General features: G+C 50.8%; 6 protein-coding genes across 6 annotated transcripts; 3 read left to right on the top strand and 3 right to left on the bottom strand.

Annotated features, from left to right (window-relative positions):
* Positions 1 to 1,143: 1,143 nt before the first annotated feature.
* Positions 1,144 to 1,299, bottom strand: POX_e06384 (uncharacterized protein; the record flags this gene model as incomplete). Its single annotated transcript, XM_050115206.1, has 1 exon — positions 1,144 to 1,299. One exon carries the CDS (start codon positions 1,297 to 1,299, stop codon positions 1,144 to 1,146), a length of 156 nt encoding a protein of 51 aa, XP_049967666.1.
* Positions 1,300 to 4,042: 2,743 nt separating this feature from the next.
* Positions 4,043 to 4,425, bottom strand: POX_e06382 (uncharacterized protein; the record flags this gene model as incomplete). The annotated part of the gene is made up of 2 exons (XM_050115205.1): positions 4,043 to 4,295; positions 4,349 to 4,425. The coding sequence occupies 2 exons, from the start codon at positions 4,423 to 4,425 to the stop codon at positions 4,043 to 4,045; spliced, it is 330 nt and encodes a 109-aa protein (XP_049967665.1).
* Positions 4,424 to 4,540, top strand: POX_e06381 (uncharacterized protein; the record flags this gene model as incomplete). The annotated part of the gene is made up of 1 exon (XM_050115204.1): positions 4,424 to 4,540. The coding sequence occupies one exon, from the start codon at positions 4,424 to 4,426 to the stop codon at positions 4,538 to 4,540; it is 117 nt and encodes a 38-aa protein (XP_049967664.1).
* A 2,139-nt stretch (positions 4,541 to 6,679) lies between these two features.
* On the top strand, positions 6,680 to 7,754 carry POX_e06380 (uncharacterized protein; the record flags this gene model as incomplete). Its single annotated transcript, XM_050115203.1, has 2 exons — positions 6,680 to 7,143; positions 7,310 to 7,754. The coding sequence occupies 2 exons, from the start codon at positions 6,680 to 6,682 to the stop codon at positions 7,752 to 7,754; spliced, it is 909 nt and encodes a 302-aa protein (XP_049967663.1).
* Positions 7,755 to 8,309: 555 nt separating this feature from the next.
* POX_e06379 (tRNA (carboxymethyluridine(34)-5-O)-methyltransferase) lies at positions 8,310 to 9,916 on the bottom strand (the record flags this gene model as incomplete). The annotated part of the gene is made up of 3 exons (XM_050115202.1): positions 8,310 to 8,787; positions 9,292 to 9,416; positions 9,782 to 9,916. 3 exons carry the CDS (start codon positions 9,914 to 9,916, stop codon positions 8,310 to 8,312), a joined length of 738 nt encoding a protein of 245 aa, XP_049967662.1.
* Positions 9,917 to 11,278: 1,362 nt separating this feature from the next.
* POX_e06378 (uncharacterized protein) lies at positions 11,279 to 12,372 on the top strand (the record flags this gene model as incomplete). Its single annotated transcript, XM_050115201.1, has 3 exons — positions 11,279 to 11,557; positions 11,681 to 11,900; positions 12,053 to 12,372. 3 exons carry the CDS (start codon positions 11,279 to 11,281, stop codon positions 12,370 to 12,372), a joined length of 819 nt encoding a protein of 272 aa, XP_049967661.1.
* Positions 12,373 to 13,452: the final 1,080 nt, after the last annotated feature.

Raw genomic sequence — 13,452 nt, 5'->3', positions numbered from 1 at the left:
TGCTGAATTGTTTGCTTGTTAATTTTGTCTTTTTTTTTGACTCTTTCAAGTGCCCGGAATACTTCTTTGGGCTGGAAAGAGGGTAGCTAGATGTAACAATGGCCATGACCTACGTACACATACAGTATGCAAGTAATGTAAATGAGCATGTACCACACAGCTCTACAGTTTTCTCGGTACTCGGTCATGAAAAGTCGGAATTCAATCAAGCTTACGATGTGCGTACAAGAGACAGAGTAGTAGTAGCAGCAGTAGTCGTCAGTCTCAATCACACATGAATTCCCTCGATGTAATTCTCCGCTCATCAATTTAAACCATACATATGTAGATCTCTTCCTGTATATCCGACAGCAGTTCCTTCGATCTTCAAACACTCCAACACTGCAAGTCCGGTACTGCAATTTAACTGATTTTCCTCTTCATGAGGCTCCTCCGAGTTCCCCCTCCGGGCGACCTAGATGCCCTGACTCGGCCGAGTGAATGGATCTGATTGCAAAGTCATGACACCATGGTGAAACTCTGCTGATGCGAACTGATGCGTCCTGGAGTGGGGGAGATGCGCTCGTGGGCTGGAAAGACAAAAAGCCGGGGTCATCTCGGGTGTCCTTTGAACGCGGGTCAACTCTGACAGCTGAAGCGAAATCAGTTGGCTCTTTGTATGATTGAGTGTTGATCTTTTGAACTAGTGTACTCTATCGAGTCTATCATATGACCGATTAGAAAGAACCTTTGAATTTTTAATTATTTTTTTTTCGTGCGAGAAAGATCACTCGGCCAGATCATTTCTACAGTCCCTCGGGAAGAGAGAAGAAGAGACACTGCGTCATCACCATCACTCCATCAAATGTATCCAGGACACTGTTCCTCGAGTGAGACTCGGTTGAGCATAGAGCAGTCATCATCGAGTGTAGTTAGTGATAGACTGGTTGTTCTCCTGCTCTCCAAGGGACCAGCTCCACGGGGCAGTTCGCCTGTTTGGTGTTAGTGGCAACGGCTGAACAGGTGAATGGAAGGGGCGTTTGGACCGGAGCAACCCGCCCGTTCACCGTTTTTGGTGACTTGGTCCGTGCTGGACGGGACTTTTTCTTTTGGGACCCTTGAAGAGGAGTCGTGGGGAGCTGAAGAAGTGGTTCGGTCAGGATTCTACAATTGATCGTGTCTGCCAACGCTGATAGTCCAAGACAGGGTGATGCGGGGTCCCGGCTCGGGCAGTTGAAAGACCAGGAGGGGCAGAATCGAATCAAGCATGTTCGTCGGCTGAGGGTCCGGGACATGTTTACTCTGACTGACCGGAAACATTGATCAGATTCAGTGTATGAGTACCTTGATGCTCTTAGTGATATACTCGGATTCTTCATGCTCACCACTGTAGCAGAAAGAAAACAAAGGTTGACGTATTCGAATCCTCCATCACTTGCCATCCGGCTTGGCTCTCTGCCCCCCCCGTACAGACAGACTCGAGATGGACTAGAGCTCCGATGGGAATCATCAAAAGTGGAATGATGCCGAGATGAACCCGGACCAGGATGGTGACGGTTGATCATCTACCCTGAGCTGTGAATTAAAAAAAATAAAAGAAATGGAAAATATAAGAAAAAAGCAAAAAAAGGTTCGATTATTAAGATTTAGTAAGATTCAGTGTGAGTCGGAGGTGGCTACGTAAGTACGGACACTAGTACTGTACTCCCGCACACATGGAGTTGTCAGGATCGATTTGGTTTCATGACTGGGACTTGTGAATGGGAAATAGACGGGTATACCTCGTCGATGCTTCTCATTCTCCATGAATACCTCTGTACATGGGACATCCGGTATAGTGTATAGTCAGCACCGCCGAAGAGTCCTCCAGGATGCAATGTTGCATACCATCTCCCCCCTCCCACAAGCCTCGGGCCCTTCCCCCCGCTGCATCTCATTTGACAGATCTCCCACCGATTGATCTTAGTTCTTGCAGTAGTGCCCATCGAACGGTCTCAGCTGCACCCGGCAAGGATTGATCTCTCGGAGCGGATTGGTGATCCTATCGCAGTGATGCGACGGCCGAGAGTCTCGGAAAAAAAAAAGTAAATTGCGGCACTACTCTCTGCAGGAGAACAGGATTAAAGTGATACTCCAACTACCCTATGAATCGATGTAGCCGGGCGGCTGCAAGAGAGAAAGAGAGAGAGAGAGAGAGAGAGAGAGCTATTCTATCCTGATCGGTGGTCTCTCGGAGCCGTTCTTCAGACAGACAGACTCGGACCCCACCGGCCGCGTTGGAACCCCAGGCACTTTTCTCCCCCCTCAGATGTAAGTGGTGTTTTGGGGGGGATGGGAATGAACGCATAACCAGGCGTGCATTGCTATGGGTGATACAGTCTATAATTTGTTAGGTAGTTTGTTGTCGATGCTCTCGCTACATCCTACAGATTCTGTCGTGCTCGGTGGAGGCGGAAAACGGTGGAGATTGAAGGGGACAACCTCATTTCATGTAGTGGCCGCCACGGTCGGATTCGCAATCAGAGAGTATGTTTCTGGAGACCGGGGGAGCGGAGAATTGCCTCCCCCGCGACCGTCTTGGAGGTTATGGTATGACTGGAATATTGTGGAAAGTGGACAGTATTTTGACTCGTGGAACTCTGCTTTCTCACCCTTCCCCTCCATGGCAAATCTCATGATCGTGAAGGATGGTGACGATGGTGACGATGGTGATTTGGACCAAAGCCACCGCCCAGCCAAGCCACTCTGCCGGATGATGGTGAACGGGTGCTTGTCGGGTCGGTTGCTCCAATAGTACGATGGGAGGGCCTCTTTAGTCATCATTCGAGAGGAAAGGTGACCGAACGGTCCTGTCGGCCGTGAATGAGCGAAAAGGGAAAGAAGAAGGAGGAGGAGGCGTTGGGTGTGTGTGGCCCTTTTCTTTTCTGTTTTTTTTTTTTCCTTTTTTCCTTTTCGTCCTTTTTGGGGGGTTTGGGCGGTCGAGTGGAAACCTCGTCAAAGGGGTGGGTCCAGAGGCAAATGAGCAGACCCAAACTTTGACCGCCTCCCAGGCTCAGCACCCGGCACCTTTAATTTACACGGGAGATGCGGATTGGTTCGGAGATATTCCAATGCGTTTAGGGCAATGCCGGAGTGGAGACTGGCGCCGCTGGATTGTTTGGCGGTAATCCTTTTCCAGTTTCATCTGATGACAGGATGATGGACGGGTATGATACATAATATTTTGGGGGTGGAGCTGGGGAGAGAGAGGAGAGGGGCAGAGGCCCGGATTCTGCTTGCCTCACCACGTAAGAGGGTACATGGCGAGAAGGGGAGAATGGAGAATGATGTGTCGAGTCTAGAGGTCAGAGTTGAGGGGATTTGAAGGTGCCCGAGACAGGACTCATCGGTAGGAGTACCGCCTGGGTACTTCCAAAAGTTCCTACAGTACGGGTACAGACTGGATCCCAGAGGTACTTGGGTACCAAGTGAAGGCACTGGGCCACTAGGCCAAAGAGGCACATGTTCGTAGAAAGTACCACCAGTCGTGCATGGACTGGAGTGGTGATGGTGGGTTCGAGGCTCCCAGACAGCATTTGGGTTGCCTTTTTTTTTTCTTTTCAAGGGAACACGCGGTCAAGGATACTGGCTCTCCACTTGAGAACCACAGTGGACCCGATTGACACGCAGTCGCAGGCCGAGGATATTCAGCGCCATCCATGAGGATCCCGCTTTTCCCATAACGGTTTTCCCAATGAGGAATCTACAATTTCCAATTTCCTCCTCATCATGATTCTTCTCGCCAATCAGTGAGTCCGTGAGTGTCAGTCCACAAAGAAAAGTAGAGAGAGAGAGAGAGAGAAAAGAAAGACAAACAAAAAAAAAAAATCAACTGACCACACAAAGAAGAGCCCAAAAACTCCCATGGATTTTCTTTTCCCCAGGCTCGAGCGGCAGTCTCTTTGGTCCTTCATCAGGCACAGCTTCGTGCCCATGTTCCACCGCAAGGCTCGGGCGACTACTCTACCAATCTACCGTAGTCATACTGTCCTCATTTTTGTCGACATAGAGACATCTGTACTACTCATACGTAGGTCGTACCGTACCCGTACTCTTCTAACGGTTCAATGGTCCACATCCGAATCCTCACAACCCAAACCCTTAGCCGGGAACCGCTCAAACGTGTTTGATTGTCCCCATGTCCCTCATCTCCACCGTAATCTCCATCGTCACGGAGGATCATGGCGCCTCCTTCTAGACCCTCTCCGCCGCCCAGCTCCCCTGGTTTCTCGAAGCTTTGATCGTCAGCGGATTGCAATGAGACCGTGCTCTGGACTCTGGAGACGGCATTGTCCGGGACCCCAATTCACCACAGTGACCACACAGGTACCGGACGACCTGTTCGGTGTTGGGATTCTCCTGCAAACCGCCTTGGTGGCCGACCATCAGACCAAGGCCAGTGGACATGCCCCTTCACATTGACATGGTCAAATCTCCCGTCTCCCAGTCCATCAGTCCCTTCTCGCCCTTGGATGGTCCTCCGGTGCATCCCCAGATCGAGAAAGAGGCCCTCACGACCTGAAACCGGCCGATTCTGCATTTCCTCCCAACGGGAACGCTTGGTGGCTCTCTGGCGACCAGAGGGCATCTGGCCATCCTTTTGGGTACCAACTCTCCGTGCGAGACTGGCTTGCCATTCTAATCTGGCCGACGGTTCCTGATCTTGCTTTGTTGGAGGATGGACCACCTCAACCTGCAGTCTTGAGCTCTCCCGTGTTCTTGTGTAGCTTCCCTCTCTCCCTTTCTCTCTTCATCCCCCATCCAGGAGGCAGTCATTCTTCGTCGGGTGGAGTTTCGTCTCCCACCGACTCGCCTTGTACCATCACGATCCGATGGAGTTGATGCCTTGCTAGATGATTCGGTGACTGGATAGCCATACGGTTGTCATGAAGGAGTTCACCAATTCGACATGGGATCCAGGACCTGCTTCGTTCGATGCTCTCAATCTGATACCGAGACGTAACGTTTTGGCACATCCGCGCGAGCTTATTCCTGCATCGGGACCGAGCCAGGATGGGGATTGGCTGCAGGATGTGTGCCTCCAGAGGGTCCTAGGCCTTTGATGGTCTCCAGTCGACTCCATCGTGGGTCTGTCATCTGTTTGGTTTGCCATGGCCGCCACTTTGACTCCCTTTTGTCACTCGACTCCCGGAACTTGGGATGGGCCCGAGAGAGAGGGGGGGGGGGAAAGGTGGTTCCCACTTTGCTTGTCAACGTCGATCGGTTTGGGTTTCATCGTCGAGGGTTCTGGACCGTTCCTGGATTTCCCGTCCGAACACATTTTAATCATTGTTTTTTTTTTTAAAAAAAAAAATGGGGGGAGGGACACCTTTGGATTACGGTAGTCGTGATGACCATCCGAAACTTGGGATTTTTCCATTTTCCATTTTCCATTTTCATCATTCCTCTTCGTCTTCCTCGTCTTCCTCTTCGGTCTAGTGTCCACTCTCTAGTATTGAATGTCTCCCCCCCCCCCCCCCCCCCAAATCCACTCTCATCTAGTATCCTGGCTGGACCGTTTGGCTTTTCGACGCTCTACCGTTCTTCTAGACTTTCGACCAAAGCGAACCTCTTGTTTCTACTGGAACACTTTCGAGCCCTGCGTTCATCTACTATCTTCTCGCCCACCTTTCTGCAACGCCAGTGTACCATCCACCGTCTTTGTCACGTTGTCCGTCTTTCTCGTGGCGTGTCCTTCTCTCCACCATCGTGGTTTCTTGTCTTCTCTCCTCCTCCTTTCTTCCTCTTCTCCTTCTTCTTCTGCTTGTTCTGTCTTGTCCCTTTTCTTTCTCTCTCCCCTTGCTCCTCTCTTTGTCGGGCATTGGTATCTTCTTCCCTTCTCCGTCTCTTCCTCGTCTTTGGATTGCTCGCCCTTTCGGCACCTCCGCTCGCGTGGTACTTTCTTGCCTCGTGGAGTGTCCTGGTCATTAACGCTCCTTCCCACGGATCGCCGTTCCTGGTCCCACGCTTTGCCTTTCTGTGAGCTCCTCACGCTCGACGCTGATCTCACTATTCGTTCCACGAGATCATCGCTTCCCTCGAGGCGTGTCTTGTCGTGATCTCCCTGGATTAAACTCTTTCCCGATCTTCTCCTTTTTTCCCCTTCCCCTTTGCCCCCATTGGACTTGGGCTGGTCTGACGAAGCTGCGGGGGTGATCGCCTGGCAAAAGGGAATTCTATACTTCTTCCAATCCCAGATTTTTCGAGAAAATCACTGGGTTGGTCGAGAGCTGACACGCAGCTCCTCTACGTGTTTCTCTTGCTCTCCACGGTCACGGTTGACCATCATCGACCTCGTTCTTGGTCCAGCTGGTAGCGGATCGTTTGATTACGGATCGTCGACTGTCGTCATCCAGCATAGCCGTTGAGATCACGAGCCCGAACGGACTATCAACGGACGATCAACCTTCTTTCTCGTCCATCATATCTACATCTCCCCTCCCACCCCACCAATCATCCACATCCCTCCCTCCATCCGTCTACCCTCAACAACCCACTCTCTCGCTCTCTCCGCTTCCTCCTTCCCCCTTCCACTTCCTCTCCTCTTCTCTCTCTCTCTCTCCTGGCGAGACCTTCTCATTTGCCGGAGAAGGTTCTTGCCCCCTCCCCTCCCCATTTGACTTTTGATCCCGTATCGGCCCGCCACTTCTCCATCGCGCATATGATTGCGTTACAAAATCGGCCCATCTTGCCGCCCGCCAAAGTGGATATCTCACTGCTCCTCAAGCCTCAAGATGAGGATGACGCCCCGAGGAATCCCACATCTTATTATTCCTCTCGCACGGGCTTCTCGGTTCCTCCACCCCTCCCCGCAGCTCCGGTCTTGACCACCGGTCCTCCCGCCGTGGGCCCATCGCTGATCAAAACGGGTCCCGGTTTGCCGGCCAAGCGACTGCAGCCCGCCCATACCGCCGAGTCCCCCGCGAAGAAACAGTCCAAATGGTCGCCCGAGGAAGATGCCTTGATCATTGAGCTGCGGGGCAGTGGAATGAAATGGGAGGATATCAGCAAGCGATTGCCAGGTCGCAGCGCGATCAGCTGTCGGCTCCATTATCAGAACTACCTCGAACGCCGCAGTGAATGGGATGAAGATAAGAAAAATAAATTGGCTCGACTATATGAACGGTAAGCACAGGCGCAGACCAGATCACACCGACAGCGGGCATGGAGTCCACCCCCGGTCACAAACCCTTCTTCTTCTTCTTCTTCTTCTTCTTCTTCTTCTTCTTCTTCAACCCCCCCCCCCCCATCCCCTCTTCCATATAACCAAAAAGCTGACCGCATCGAGCAGGTTCAAAGCCGAAATGTGGTCCAAAGTCGCCGAAGAAATGGCCATTCCATGGAGGGCTGCCGAAGCCATGCACTGGCAGTTGGGAGAACAGGAGATGGCTCGCCGCGCCGGCGTGGTGCCCTTCTCCCTCTCCAGTGCGGCGATTGATCCACCCACCACGCGAACTCGCCGAGCCAGCACATCGCTCGCCCGACCACGAAAGAGTTCCACTTCACGCGCCATCCCGGGTCATCTGCCCGGTCTGCCAACCCAATTACCATCGCTAGACGAACTGGCGGCGGGTGTGCCCGCTTATGCACCTCCTGCCCCGCCCCCGCCCCGAGAGTTTTACGGCCTTGCTCGACCGTCCGACATGGGTATCGTGCCACCTCCGCACGCGGTCCCTTCTGGTCCTCCGGGCTTGATGGGTCCCCATATGGGCATGCCGCCGCGCACCCTGCCCTAGGCATCCCATTTCGGGGAGATTTCTTTGGGGGGAGGTCCAGGAGCGCTGAACTTGGCAGACCTTTGTCATTTTTCTCCCATGGATATAACTTGCTGCGAAAGATTCGCCTCTTATCTCGGGGGTTTCGCGGGTCTTTGTTGGAAGGGTCGACAACTGGATTTGCCGACGCAGCTTCTTGGGTGTGTGCAGGGTTTCGCAGAGCTCGGTTCAGTCTCTCTCTCTCTCCCCGCCCCGGGGGTCAGCGAACAAGTGCGCGTTTATTGGGTGAAAGGTTGGAGACGAAACGTATAGAAGATTCGGAGGCTCCCCTGTTGACTCCTTTTGCTTGGACTTTGGTGCAAACACCCCCAGCGTATTTTCTCCCCCCCCCCCCCCCCCCCCCCCCCCTCTGGATTCCTTTGCCTCCGACTCGACCCCTCCGACTCACGATCTCAACCTTTTTCCTGTTCCACGCAAAAACCGTCAACCGAGAAGTTTTGCGCATCCTCTCCACGAGGCTGGTCCTCAATTTGCAACGAATTCCATTTCCCGTCATCGTCACCATTATCATTGATATCATGAAACGGGCCGAGGCGTCGCAATCGCCCACCAATTATCCTTTTCATACCCCGATTCCACCACGACTCCCCCCGCTTGCTCAATGTCACGTTCCAACTCGCCACTCTCATATAGATGATAGTACCGGTGAAACGTCTCGTCCTCCTCCCCCGAGCCAGGCTTGGCTCGGCGCACCCATGGAACCATCAAATCTTGCGAGTCGCCCTTATCCCACCCGCGACGACTGTTCTTTTGCTCCAGTGCCCACGCGTAGATCAGGATCTGTCCACCGGGTGACTTGTCTGATCCGCGCTTGATGGTTCGCAGAATCTCCGCGATGGCTTGCACCCGTCGCGCAGGGGTGGACATGTGATGGACCACGGCGATGCAGACAGCAAAGTCAAAAGATGCATCCCGGTGAGGGAGATGGAGAATGTCCGCCACGACAGCCGAATGCGGGTGGTGCTGAAGAGCAAACTTGGCTAAATTCTCAGATCTGGGATGATGTCTGTTAGCCCTGTGCCGTGGGGACATCAATTTGGGGACTTGAGACTGCTCTCTCTCTCTCTCTCTCTCTCTCTCTCTCTCTCTCTCTCTCTCTCCGCGCGGGTGGTAAAAGACGCAAACCACCTTGCAAGCAGGGGGCGTGACTCCGGGATCCAGCAGCCATGAAACATCATGAAACAGTCGAAACCATCTCATCAAACAAACCAAACCAAAAAAAACCATATCGCCCCGGAAAAAAAAACAAAAAACAAAAAAACTCAGGCTTTAGAACCCATGACAATCAAATGTACGAATTCATGAATGATCTTGCCCCTCCATGTTCACGTAGTGTATGGAATTGAATGTAGATAAGCAGGTTGGCGGGTCGAGACCACCCATGAAGAGAGAGAGAGAGAGGAGAGAGAGAGAGAGCAAGGGATGAGATTAGGTTGTCAAAGGCACAAATCATTGAAAAGGAAGCAGAGAAGAAAAAACGACAAGAAATTAGACATACCGATCCGAGGCAACGATAAACACGTCACGATTCACCTGCAAATTCTTCCCATTCCCACAACCTACATCCAATCCCACGGATCCGGGGACGAGACTGGAGAGAAACCTTTCCACAATGGGCCATGGCTAGATGTGTGGCACAAGGGGCGTTTTTTAGCATCTGAGTTTGTTCAAGAGGTTTTTTGTTTATGGTTCTTCAAGGGGAAAAAGATGGAGAAAGAAAGAGAGAAAGAAATCTCAACCAACCCCCATCATATCATGAATGGATATGCACGCATAGATGCATTGATATATCAATTCTCTCTCTCCCTCTCTCTCTCTCTCTCTCTCTCTCTCTCTCTCTCTCTCTCTCTCTCTCTCTCTCTCTCATTTCATCTCAGACCCCCCGCCCCATCCACATTGTGTTTTAGAAAGGAACAAGAGGCCAAACCACCCTCCTCCTGATCTATTCAGAAAGACAAAAAGGAAAGGACAAAGAACACGAAACGTACCTTATATCGAGTCGCCGAGAAATGACCCGCAATCTTTTGATACACTTCATGCACATTCTGTTCTTCATAAGACTCGGCCTCTATCTCAGGACCTTGTGCAGGGTTCGACATGGAGGGCGTAGATGGATCAACCATGTTAGGCCCGGTTCTCTCTTGGTGCTTTTTGATTTTGGATCAAGGTGAGGTGGGAGATGAATGACGTGGGGATTGAGAAAAAAAAAAGAGCTAGTCAGGTGTTTGGCCCTCCTTTTTTTGTGATTTGTATGTTTGTCTTTTGCTTTACTCCCTCGTTTTGGGAAACGGGTTGGCTTGCAATTTGGGTGGCTTCTTTGGTCTTTTGGCTTTGGTGATGAGTTTATGCGCTGGTGAAAGACGGTTCGGTTGATTGGAAGCGAGATGGTGTCACGTGATGGTGTCAGTATGGCGGCCGCGGGGGGGGGGGGGGGGGGGGGGGGGGGGGGGGGGGGGGGGGGGGGGGGGGGGGGGGGGGGGGGGGGGGGGGGGGGGGGGGGGGGGGGGGGGGGGGTTGAACCTCGATTTATATTTTAGATATATGAATGGAGCCAGAATGTACTTCTGAGCGTGGGGCTCTCTCTTGGTGTCGAGTTAGGGTGGGAAAAAAAAGATCTTGACTCACGAGAGCTCCAGCCTTCAGCCATAAGTGGTCCTGCAACTCAGTGTTTGGCACAAGAGAACAAGATAAGTGATTTCTGACTAAACGAGCTCATTTGATTCTCTCAAGCGCTATCTAGAATTGCTAAGGCCGGCTCAGAGAGATAATAATGAAACAAAGAGAATACTTTTACATGGAACAAAGGTATAGTATAGACATGATAGTTGTGTCTGCTGGTTTGTCGAAGATGATCCCGAGCCGACCTCCAGGCTGACTAATCGCTCCTATTTTGGGGCCAGAACGGGGGATTCAACAATGCGCTTCAACAGTCCTTCACTCGCTTCGCTCATTTCGTGTAAGTACCTTGCCATTTTGAATCAATCAGAAAATCCGGTTGCATTGAGTCAGTGTAAGCAGATTTAAATCTTGGCCAGTGGTTCTCATTGCGAGAGACGTCTTGTTTGACCATTTGGGTCATTTCGGACTGACATGGCTCAATATCAAATTTTGGATGCGCGCCAAGTCTCGATGTATGCATAAGGCTTACGAGAGTAAAACTTGCTCATCATCTTGACTTCTCTGGACCCTTTTCGGGTTCTGGAAGGTTTTTCTTTTTTATTTGAATATATGAATGGGGTCAGTTCTGAAGGACTCGTGCTGACCATTTCCCAGGAAACACCTTATCCACGCTGCAAGCTGGACCGTTCATTGACGGACTAATCTGAGCACCGATCAAGTCGCTTACTTGTTTTCTTTGTAAAGAAAGAAAGAAAACGAACGGGAGGAAAAAGCAAAGAAATTTCAGAACGTCTGATCAGTTTTGACATTTGATACATTCAATTTCTTTTTTTTTTTTGGGAAAAACTCCCGCTGTTCATCTCGCAATGGCCTTTCAACCCACCCCAACGGATGTCTCTGTGATCATCACCTCGGCCTCCATGGCACGTCCAGGAGGCGAGTCGGAGCCGAGATTTCTGAATGAGCGCCGCATCACGCCGACTTGGACGGTCGAGCAGGTGAAGAGCAAACTCGAGACCATGACTGGAGTTCCCCCCGGATGTCAACGTCTTCGGGTCAAGGTGCACGGTCGACCGGACGTCTGGGCTGACAATGACGCCCAACTGATTGGGGACTTTGGAATTGCAAAGGGCTCTGAGATTGAGGTAGGTGCAATGATCATTTTTGGGTCTTTGACAACCTTTGTTTTTTCTTTTGCCTCCCCCCTTTTTCCATGTGTTTTGTCGGTTTTCATGGCCGTTAGACAAAAAGCTCATGATATTCTCCAGGTTCATGATTCTCGTCCTCTGGCGATGCGCCCCAATTTCACCGATTTGTCATCGGTTGAAAAATACGAGATGAAGCCTGAAACCTACGAGACCCTCTCCGACTCCGTTCTTGCCTGGAAACGAAACCAGAAGTTGGGCCGATTCGATCCGAATGCGCTCTCCCCCGAAGAATCTCTCCGCAAGCAAGCCGAGAAGGATCGTGCTGACATTGCAAGCAAGGGTAGGTCATCACTTGTGTCCCCGATGAAATTTCATCATGCGCATTTCCGTCTTTGATGGATCATGGCAGATGCTGGCATTTACCCTTCCCATTTGATTCTCAATTATTGAACCAAAAAAACTCTTTCTTGAATAGGCATTGCTGTGACAAAGAGAGCTATCATCCTCCCTTCTTCCCCACCTCACATTCGTCGGGGAACGATCCGCTTTGTTGGGCCAGTTCCGACTATTCCTCTCACGGGCCTGCACGCGAGCGCTCGAAGAGTGATATCCCTGCTGAACTGCAGCCCTTGTGGGTGGGCATTGAGCTGGATGAGCCAACGGGAAAGAATGACGGTAGTGTCGGTGGACAACGCTTCTTTGAATGTCCGCAGAAATGCGGTGCTTTTGTGAAGCCGGAAAAGTTGGAGGTTGGGGATTTCCCGCCTCTGGGGTTGGATGATGAGTTGGATGATTTGATGGAAGAGATTTGAGGACTGGTAGATGGGGGGATTTGCGATGTGTTGTAATCAATTTTGACTCGAGTACAAGAAATAAACACGGTAACTACTTGTTGATTATTCTTTCATGGAGTCAAATAGAACCATTTGGGAATGGTCTTGTGTATTCAGATCTGTACTGTAGCGAGCTTGAGCATTCATAGTAGATGACCAAAGGACGAGGTCTGAAAAATGAAAAGAAATGATCATCCTCCATGCTCACTCGTCTTGGGGTGAGGTCCATGGACTTCCGTGCATAAGGCAGGAGTCTCTCTCCTTTGCTTTTGTTTTTTTTTCGAAACTGATCCTCGCCCTGCCACCTCTCCAGTGTCCTTTGGTGGTGAGTTCTTCCCAAAGCTTTTCCATAGGTATAAATAGTGACACTACTACCCATATCTCAGCGTCTTCAATGTTGTGATTACTCTACCTGTCCAATCTTGTCCTGTTATCACTTTTCTTCCACTTTTTACTCTGTCGTCATATGCACACTCCTCCAATATGGCTGAGAGTCCTTCTGGATCCATAAGGTAAAGCTATGATCCATGTCCAAGCTGGTGGCGTGGAAGAAAAAGAAGTATTATATACCCTTGCAGCCTGCCGAATACATCATGGCATCGTCTATCAGGCGTTTAGAATACATGGAGTTTTGCTTCGATGTTGGATGCTGCATGTTGTTCACTGATTAGGCAGAGTATACAATATAAATTCATCTCTTTTTAAGAAAACATGAGATTCTTTCCATCTCTCGGTACCGAGTCCACGCCGTTGAAAGCTTGGAGATATGAGATGAACATATGGTGCTACCTGCCTGGCTGACCGAGGACAACTGTCGATGGAAGATATGTCAATGCTATATAAATTGAAATTTGATTCAATCTAGTACATACGACCATAGGGTGTGGAGAACAGGGCTTCCCGTCCGCTCAGCCGTACTTAAGCCACACGCCGGTCAGTTAGTAGTATGGTGGGTGACCACATGCGAATCCTGACTGTTATATGTTTTTGCCTTTTTCCCTAGCTTCAAGGGTTATGTATGCTTGGTGATATCAGATCTAAGGGTATCGACAAAATTGA

The sequence above is a fragment of the Penicillium oxalicum genome, chromosome V (genome assembly GCF_001723175.1).
Source record: "Penicillium oxalicum strain HP7-1 chromosome V, whole genome shotgun sequence".
NCBI lineage: Eukaryota > Fungi > Ascomycota > Eurotiomycetes > Eurotiales > Aspergillaceae > Penicillium > Penicillium oxalicum.
This window is presented reverse-complemented; position numbering and strand designations above follow the sequence as displayed.